We start from the raw sequence: 10,431 nt of genomic DNA, 5'->3' as shown, positions 1-10,431 counted from the left end.
TTTTGGGTTCAGTATGATGATTATGTGGACCATAAGTTGCTCTAAAAGCGCACGAAACACATTCCTCGTAGAACGCTCATTTTCGTAATATAGCTGAATAATTTCTAGACTCTGTGCCGGCAGAGCTGGGCCGGGTACTGATAAATTGTCGGGTACAAAGTACCGGGTACTTTTCATATTTGAGGAACGAGTACAGAGTACCGAGTACATTGCTCAATAAAAGTACTTAGAGTACAATACTCAAAGTACAATTACCCGAATTTCTCGGGTACTTATTTCGAGTACATTTGAATATAGAACCCGAAAAAAGGTAAGAGGGTAATAATTATCTCTGCCTCTCTAAACATACATTTATTTTTGAGTCCTGAAAACATAAAATAACGTACAACTCCAACTTATATAAAAAAAAATAAGAATTTTAAAAATTGATCATTGATTAATACAGTAAAACCTGTCAGTAACGGCCACTAAAAATGAAGGAACTATTGGCCGATATAGAAAGGTGGCCGGTGTTTCCAGTTTTTGTAGTTCACAAATATATAAAAGATAATTGGAACTTTGTTTATTTTGTTAATAAAAACAAATATAATTCTATAGGCTCATAAACGGAAACTGCTAAAATTACTTTAATATCCTAATATAAAACAAAACTATACAACGGAAAAAACAAATTGATGTTAAGCTTTTTTAAAGAATTTTTCAGCCCACTTTTATTTTTTTATATCCTTTGATAATTTGAGTTTTTACACCATATTTTTCGGCCAACTTGTGTGAATTGTAGTCATACTTATAAATAGTGACGAACGTTTCTCTTTTAAACACTTTTACGACATTTTATTATAGGATTTTAAGAACCTATTGTGGCCACCGACCCGATGCTGGGTATTTAAGTCAAGCGTCCACAGACCCGCATCGTACGCAACGGATTTTAGTTTGACAATCGATAATGCGATCCGTACGATGCGGATCAGTGGACGCGGTTACATAAGTTTCTGTACAAGGCAAACTAAAATCCGTTGCGTACGATGCGTCCGATGCGTACGATGCGGGTCTGTGGACGCTTGCCTTTAATCTCCTGTTTAGGTAGATACAATAGGTCCTAATACTTAAGTAGTACTGGGAATTTCCATCAACAAATAGACAAAATTATTTTGGCCAACATTCACGTTCAATTTCTATAAAATATGTGATTATTTGGCCTCGTCCGTATTATACAGGGTGTAACAAAAATACAGGTCATAAATTAAATCACATATTCTGGGACCAAAAATAGTTCGAATGAACCTAACTTACCTTATTACAAATATGCATATAAAAAAAGTTACAGCCCTTTGAAGTTACAAAATGAAAATAGATTTTTTCGAGTATATTGAAAATTGTTAGAGATTTTTTATTGAAAATGGACATGTGGCATTCTCATACAAGGAGAATCTTCAAGAAAAATGATAGTCAAATTTGTGCACCCCATAAAAATTTTATGGGGGTTTTCTTCCCTTAAACCCTCCCAAACTTTTGTGTACGTTCCAATTAAATTATTGTTGTGGTACCATTAATTAAATTCAATATTTTTAAAACTTTTTTGCCTCTTAGTATTTTTTCGATAAGGCAGTTTTTATCGAGTTACGAGTTCGTTTTTAATTTGTTTACATACAAATTTTATGGGGGTATTGTTCCTTTAAACCCCCCAAATGTTTGTGTACGTTCCAATTAAACTATTACTGCGGTACCATTAATTAAACACAGTGTTTTTAAAACTTTTTTGCCTCTTTGTATTGTTTCGATAAGGCACCTTTTATCGAGATTTGGCTTCTTTTTTAATATGGTTTAAAATATACCTAAAAATGTAAATCATAAATAAATTTTCATGTTATTACCAAGTCTCCATAACCGTACTTAACCATATACAAATATGTGGTGGATTTGACAAATATTCAAAATATCTCGATAAAAACTGACTTTTCGAAAAAGTACTAAGAGGTAAAAAAGTTTTTAAAACATTGTTTTTAACTAATAGTACTACAATAATAATTAAATTGGAACGTACATAAAAGTTTGGGGGGATTTAAAGGAACAAAACCCCATAAAATTTTATGGAGTGTCCAAATTTCACTACAATTTTTTCTTAAGATACTACTGCCATAAGAATGCTACGTGTCCATTTTCAATAAAAAATCTCTAATAGTTTTCGATATATTGGAAAAAATCGATTTTCATTTTGTAACTTCAAAGGGCTGTAACTTTTTTTATGTGCACATTTATACTAAGGTAAGTTAGGTTAAATCGAACTGTTTTTGGTCCCAGAATATGTGGTTAAATTTATGACCTGTATTTTTGTTACACCCTGTATAGGTCATAAATAAGGGAATATGCATATGTATAATTAGTTTGGGGAATTTTGAAACCGGCCGTAAGGACAGGTGGCCGATTGTAGCAGGTGGCCCGTAACAGAGGTTTTACTGTAATCAGTGTAACACCACGCACACTCACTGATTAATTTTATTGGCTTTTAAGATAACTAATTTTTTAATATAATTTAATAAGAGAATAGGCGTTTGCTTGACTTTGCGAATGGACTGATACTGAAATCGGCGTTTTGCGTGTTGTTATTAATTTTCTAAATGTAAAGACTGAAATAGTTTTGTACACACTTATGACAACAGGTAAAAGGGGGAGAAGTGTACTTTTGAAGTGTGTAAAATTAATAATTCTTAGCTGAGTGCTTTCGGCTTATAAAGCCATCTTCGGAGCTATGGTCAAAAAGGTCAAAATACCACTATGAAGAGAGATGGGTTCCATTTATGATATGAAATACTTCTGTTTCTTATGTAGTTTTTTATTGGTTGGAAAAAACCTTGTCTGTCTGTTTAAAAAATTGTTCAATATGCTGTTGGTTATTTTTGTATCCAGAAAAGTTAAACATCAAGAACGAGCACAAAGGACTTTCACACGAAAATTACATTATATATTGTATAATGTAATTTTCGTGTGAAAGTCCTTTGTGCTCGTTCTTGATGTTTAACTTTTCTGGATACAAAAATAACCAACAGCATATTGAACAATTTTTTAAACAGACAGACAAGGTTTTTTACAACCAATAAAAAACTACATAAGAAACAGAAGTATTTCATATCATAAATGGAACCCATCTCTCTTCATAGTGGTATTTTGACCTTTTTGACCAGAATCTCCGAAGATGGATTTATAAGCCGAAAGCGCTCAGCTAAGAATTATTAATTTTACACACTTTAAAAGTACACTTCTCCCCCTTTTACCTGTTATTAATTTTCTGTCCCACATGCAGCGACAAGCTTAGACTTGCAAAAAGTACTCGGAAAATGTACTCGTATAATAAACGCGGGTACCGGGTATTTTACCTATATGCTACGGGTACGAGTAGCGAGTACTTTATTGAAAATGTATTAGGGTACTGGGTACTGAGTACCCAAAATGAACTTAGAGTACAAAATTCGGGTACTTGTACCCGGGTACTGCCCAGCTCTGTGTGCCGGGCTAAGTATTTCCAAGATGAAATGACCAACAATACTGAACAAAAACGCAACCTCGGGTGACACGATTCATGCAAGATCTCCCATCAAATCCCTACTAAAAAAGTATCTCTAAATGAATCACCTTATCAGACTTCTTTCATTGAAAACAAAAAACAATCATGAATATAATCAATTAATTCATGAACTTTCTTTTTCAGGGTGTCCAGAAATGATAGCTCGGAAGAAGAAAGTGATTCAGACACTGCCATCCAACCTCATTGTCACATTACAATAAAATGTACTAAAGAAGTAAGTATATTTTGTTTTTTTTTAGTTACCTTGTCAAAAAACCCAGTCGTAAAATTATTTTAATGCGCTCTAACTATCTCAATAATTAATTTGATTGCTCTCATATTTACGATACAGAGCTCATTTCGACAAAATCAAACTATACCATTGATTTAGAATTTGAAATTCTTGAATGTTTTGCGAGTTAATTGGAAACTTTTGCAATGTTCGTAGGTATAACAAAACCATTTGATATAGCATGACGCTAGGCTATTATTAGAACACTACAAACATAGAACATTGGAGGGAAAATAAATTTCATCACAAATTTTAAACAGCGCAATTTTAAAGTGACAGTAAATTACAGTTTTGCATTTTACAATTTACAATTGGGTACCAGAGAGGCACTTTTCTTCTGAGTACAGGTCCTGATTCAAATATGCAGGGACGTTAGCTGTGACGTATACGCGTGCTTGATCAACTTTGAAAAGGCATTTGACAGAGTTCAACACCAAAAGATGATTAACATTTTAAAAGAAGCAGACTTGATGACAAAGACCTCAGAATAATTTCAGAACTCTACTGGAATCAAATCGCATATATGAAAATTAACGGAATCACATAAAAATACTTACCTGAAATTAAATCAAATGATTTCAAAAATTCTTAGGGAAGACTTTTAAGGCTGAGTCTCGTCTGAGTTATTTGTCAATTAGGTACTTGTTTTCTCTCCTAGAACCCAAAAAACTGAAAAATACGTTTTACTACATTTTAATAAATGTTATATAGGGTGTCCCAAAAGTAGCGGAACGGTCGAATATTTCGCGAACTAAACATCGGATCGAAAAACTAAAAAATACGTGTTCAATCATTTTTAAAAATCTATCCAATTACACCAAACACCAATCCCCCACTACACCCCCTGGAGGTGGGGTGAGAGGTAACCTTAAAATCTCAAATGGAAACCCCCAGTTCTTCATGCAAATTTGGATTCGTTACGTAAAAGTAGGCAACTTTTATTCAAGACATTTTTTCAAACTGTGGATAGATGGAGTTATAATTGGGAAAAACGATTTATCCTGATACCATAAGTAAATTCTAGAAACGGTCTAATATCTTACGAAATACACTTCCAAATGAGAAACCAAAAAACAGATTTGTATTCTTTTTTGAAAACCTATCAAATAACACCAAGCATGACCCTCCAACCCACCCCCTGGAGGTGGGGTGGGGGGTAACATTACAATCTTAAATAGCAACCCCCACTTTTTATTGCAGATTCGGATTCGTCATAAAAATTAAGCAACATTTATTCGAAACATTTTTTAAAATTTCTGATAGATGGCGCTAATAAATCGTATTTTTCCAATTAAAGCGCCATCTATTAACAATTCTAAAAAAGATTCGAATAAATGTTGCTTAATTTTTAATGACGGATCCGAATCTGTAATAAAAAGTGTGGGTTGCTATTTAAAATTTTAAAGTTACCCCCCACCCCACCTCCAGGGGGTGGGTTGGTGGGTCACGGTTGGTGTTATTCGAAAGATTTTCGAAAAATATTAAAAATCTGTTTTTTAGTTTCTCATTTGGAAGTGTATTTCGTGAGATATTAGACCGTTTCTATAATTTACCTATGGTATATGGATAAATTGTTTTTTTCCAATTATAGCGCCATCTATCCACAGTTCGAAAAAATTTCGTGAACAAAAGTTGCTTAATATTACGTAACGAATTAAAATCTGCAAGAAAAACTGGAGGTTTCCATTTGAGATTTTAAAGTTACCCCCCACCTCACCTCCAGGGGGTGTAGTGGGGGTTGGTGTTTGGTGTCATTGGATAGATCTTTGAAAATTATTAAAAATGTATTTTTCAGTTTTTCGATCCGATGTTGAGTTCGCGAAATATTCGACCGTTCCACTACTTTTGGGACACCTTGTATATTATTTCCTTTCCTACTTTCAGATTGCGGGTTTTAACGAATTAGACGAAGCAGTGAAACGGTTAGATTTTAGAAGTGCCGTTAGAGACGTCCGTAGATTTAATTATATTTGTGCTCTATTGGAATTACTGATCGGCCAACAGATGACAGCTCTCTCTGGGTGTTCCCAAAAAGTCCTTCTTGCTATGTTGGAGGAGGTCGCTAGTCATGCCACTACCAGCCAGCATAATCCTAGAGGTTTAAGACAATTGCTCACCAATCTGAGAGCCTTGAGGACTGCCGAACGGGATGCCTGTTGGGGAGGTAAGCTATTAAAATCCTTTGTCTCCTCTTGAAAAAATTAATGTTGTTTACCATATTTACCTAATTATTTATTAATTATAATTGGAAATTAGCATCGGTCACTCCTATTTTTAAAAAAGGCAACAAACTCGATCCCAACAATTATCGTCCGATTAGCTTACTACCAGTAGTTAGCAAAGTCATGGAAGCCATTATTTCCGAGGAGATGACTAAATTCCTTCTCCAAGAAAATGTTATTCCAACACAACAACATGGATTTGTTTCTGGTCGCTCTACTCTAACCAATCTCCTACATTGTGTTAACGACTGGACGTCATCTATTAACAGTTCACAGCCGGTCGACGTTGTTTATCTAGATTTCTCTAAAGCCTTTGACCGTGTTCCTAAGCGCAGACTTCTACATAAGCTAGAACATTTCGGAGTTCGCGGTACTTTATTATGCTGGATTGATGATTTCCTGACAGATCGACATTACAAAGTTAGAGTTGGCGAATCTTTCTCACAGGACAGGTTAGTGGAAAGTGGAGTGCCGCAGGGTTCTGTCCTTGGACCTCTGCTTTATACGGTTTATACCAGCGATGTTCCTTCCTATGTTTCAAGTAAAATATCGTTATATGCTGATGACACAAAAATATATGCCAATCCTATCACAAACCAGTTAGCCCTCCAAAGAGACTTGGACTCTATTTTTACTTGGTGTTCCCAGTGGTTACTACCCTTAAACACGGAAAAATGTGTAGTGCTTAGAATTTGTAAAAACAACCCACTTGTGCCGTACTTCGTTAACGGACAACCATTAGATTCAGTGTTCTCGTATAACGACCTCGGTGTTATCGTAAACAGCAGCCTAACGTGGTCCGACCATATTCAGTCTATTTGTAAACGTGCGAACTCCAGACTATATCTTATTCGGAGGTGTTTTTCGAGAGCTTCAATGCAGTCATTCTGTAAACTTTACACTATTTACATAAGACCGATTCTTGAATATGCTGGCCCAACGTGGTATCCTGATTTGGTTCGAGACAAAATTTTGTTGGAAAACGTCCAAAGAAAAGCCACTCGAATTCCATTGGGACTGAGAAGACCTTCCTATGAAGAAAGGCTCAGTATGGCCCACCTAACTTCTTTTGGACTTCGCCGACAACGTGGCGACTTAATAACCACATTTAAAATATTAAAATTTAATTTCGGAAATCTCGACGAAATTTTTACAATCAATCAAGATGAACGCCTTAGAGGTCACCAATTTAAATTGAAAAAAGAGAACTTTTGTACGAGACCAAGACAGAATTTTTTAACAAATAGAGTTTTCGATATTTGGAATAACCTGGATGATAACATTGTCTCAGCCCCCTCTACCAACACATTTAAAAACAGACTTGACAGTTTTCTATTATAGTTGAAATATTTTTTTTATGTAAACCCAAATTGTATCTTTTTTTTTGTTGTTGTTGTTTTTTTTTATATTGTATTTAATAGTAGGTTACTTATGTAATTTCTTTGTTTTTGGGCATAATAGGGACTTGTCCCTCTGCCCTTGTTTATGTATAATAATAATAATAATAATATTTCTTGTGCAGAATGTAACACGTGTTACATAGGGCAGACTGGGCGTTCACTTAAGGGTAGATTAACTTCACATCGTAGTGATACTAACTTATCCAAACATTCTTGCGCCTAAGCAAAACATTAACTAGTTTTGATGGGAAATAAGCCACAATTTTACTAAAAAAATGATTTTATTAACGTTTCGACGCCCAAATCGGGTGTCGTCAAAATACAAAAAATATTAATATTTTAGAGAACTGACATTAGTAACTTGAATAAACTGAATCAATCCCTACTTTTACATAATTAAACTGAACTTTGGATTCAACTTACAGATTCCATATCTTTACTTAATAATTTTCAAATTATTAAGCATTACTTAGATCCTTTGAAATAAATTAATAAATAAATATATAATAAATAAAAAATGAAATAATAAATATATACATAGTACATACATTATAAATTTTACATAAATAGTCCTTAATTTGATTGGTGTAGTGAACCTTAGATTATTTACTATGGTTTATTCTCTTAAATCGTTAGTGTTTCATGTAAGCACAAACTGTGTCCTCACTTAGTGTTGTTGATGATAATATAAAAATGAAGACAACTTACATTTTTTATTTGTAAACTTAATGGTAACTGGTTACTTAAGTGTATTAAAATATATTTTAGGAACCTTGGGATCCCAAGTGCTGTGGCACCAGCACGCTACCAAAATAGAAAGGATATTAAATATGGCAGCCGAAATGCAGATCCGAGAGCCTAATCCAAATAGCATGCCTAAATTAATGCAACTGCCAGAGGAGTGCATTAGGGAAATTATTTTAAGGTAAACTTTAAACTTTTTATTATTTAACTGTAATTTCAGACGTATTTTAGTTTTTTGTAAATTATTTGCCTTTGTTACCATATACTATCTACTGCAATTCTTTAATATTTCCATAATATTTCTTCATGTACTTCAGTTGTTAAGATGTCAAAAATTTAGGTTTGCCGTTCTCAATCATACTTAGTTGTAACGCTTTTCATAGTATCTAAAAATCTAAACTGTCTTGATGCTCTTACGAGATCATTATTATGATATATACTAAGGATTTCCACAGTTTTCACTGCATTCCTTCACTCAACTGTTCTTTCCATTGCTTCGTCCACATCATCTCTCGATGGACTTCGTCCAACAAGATATTCGGGGTCTGCTTCTCTTCCTTCTTCCTATCGCGCTCCACTCTGTCATTTTGTTTATCCAACGTATTTGGTCTGCTCTTCTGACATGTCCGTACCAGGTTAATCTCTTCTGTTCTATATAGTGTATTATATGTGAGCTCATTCCCATTCTTTTCTTAATCTTTGTTATTTCTTCTATCTCTTCTTGCTACTCTGCAGCTTCTCCTTAGGAATTCCATCTCTCTTGTTCTTATTTTGTTTTTGGTTTTCTTATTTACACCCATAAGTGAGGGTACTTTTTGTCATGGTGTTATATATTCTCCTTTTTGTTTTTATGCTGATGTTTTTATCCCACAGTACCGAGTTCAATTTTCGTATGCAGTCTATTGTTTGTCCTAGTCTATTTTTTGTATCGGCTTCAGTTGTTCCTTTGTTTGATATTATGAAACATAAATACGTGTACTTGTCTGTTCCTTTGATTTGTTTACTTTCGTCTATTACGAGCTGTTTTATTTCTGTATTCTCCGTTGTTACGTACTGTTTTCTTTAGGTTTATGTCCATCCCATTCTTTGTATATTCCTGTTCATCATAAAACTGAGGTCATCTTCGTCTTGTGCCATCAATATTTGGTCGTCAGCAAAACTTAGGGTATATAGGTATTCGTTTCTTACTGATATATCCATTCCTTCGGAATTTATTTTCCATGGTTTCAGGGTTTTTCCAGGAATATTTTGAACAGGGTAAGGGATGTGGAGCAGCCCTTTGTTGTCTTAAATGCACTGCATATTATATTGCCGGTTTTGATAGCTACGTTGTTATTCTTGTAGAGTGCCTTTACTGTTTTTATTAATATTCGTGGAACTTCGATCTTTTCTATTGCTTCCCATAGCTTGGTTCTAGGTATCGAGTCATAGCCTTCTTAGGATTTACAAAAGCCAGCCTATATTTGGCCATTATTTTTTGTATTAGTTGTAGATTTATTTATCATTGTGATCAAAGTCTTAATGCTTTTGCTTAAATTTTAGGTTATCCGACCATAAGGATTTAGTAGCCAGCGCCGAGTCGTGCGAACAGATGGCAGCTATAGTAAGCGAACAAAGAATTTGGAGAGAACTGACCAAATTCCATTTCGTCCCTCAGCAAATAGATCTTGTCTTATCCAAAGACAATAGCAAAATTGACTGGAAAGAAGTCTACCATTCGCTGAAAAAGTAAGTAATTACGCTCATAGACAAAAATATCGAATATTTTGAAGTTATCATGTGATATGTTCAGTGGCTAATATAATCTTTTCAATTGAATTTTATCAGGGTAAGTATTGTAACTATTGTATCGACACTGTCATATCAAATATAGCTTGCAAATGGCAAACCATTATCTAAAATATTTTCAATCTTTTCAATTTTCAATGTACATGTCGCCTGTCATTCGCACAATCACCTATTGGCTCCGTGCGTCTCCCCTCTATTTACAGTCACGTGACACGCTGTCAGATTTTGTCAGGACGTTTTAACATTGAGTCTTATGGGATTATTTTGTTAAACTTGAATATTTTATTTTGTAGTGATAATAACCGAATACAATTGTTAGAATTCATTAGTTATTAATTTATACTGTAATTTATAGTGCAACAAAAATATTTTCTTTTTCGTTAATAAAGATTTATTGACATAAACTGCGATAGTGAGGTTATG

General features: G+C 34.1%; 1 protein-coding gene across 1 annotated transcript in view; it reads left to right on the top strand.

The window, feature by feature from the left end:
* LOC114329274 (F-box only protein 25) overlaps positions 1-10,431 on the top strand; it is a 52,066-nt gene that overhangs the window by 25,945 nt on the left and 15,690 nt on the right. The window contains exons 2-5 of the mRNA XM_028278320.2: positions 3,707-3,797; positions 5,739-6,018; positions 8,245-8,401; positions 9,763-9,948. Of these exons, the coding sequence (XP_028134121.1) occupies positions 3,707-3,797; positions 5,739-6,018; positions 8,245-8,401; positions 9,763-9,948 (714 nt within the window). The remainder of the gene's footprint in view (positions 1-3,706; positions 3,798-5,738; positions 6,019-8,244; positions 8,402-9,762; positions 9,949-10,431) is intronic.

Source organism: Diabrotica virgifera, chromosome 7 (assembly GCF_917563875.1).
Source record: "Diabrotica virgifera virgifera chromosome 7, PGI_DIABVI_V3a".
Taxonomy (NCBI): domain Eukaryota; kingdom Metazoa; phylum Arthropoda; class Insecta; order Coleoptera; family Chrysomelidae; genus Diabrotica; species Diabrotica virgifera.
The sequence above is the reverse complement of the archived record's forward strand: the minus strand, read 5'-3'. Positions and strand labels throughout refer to the sequence as shown.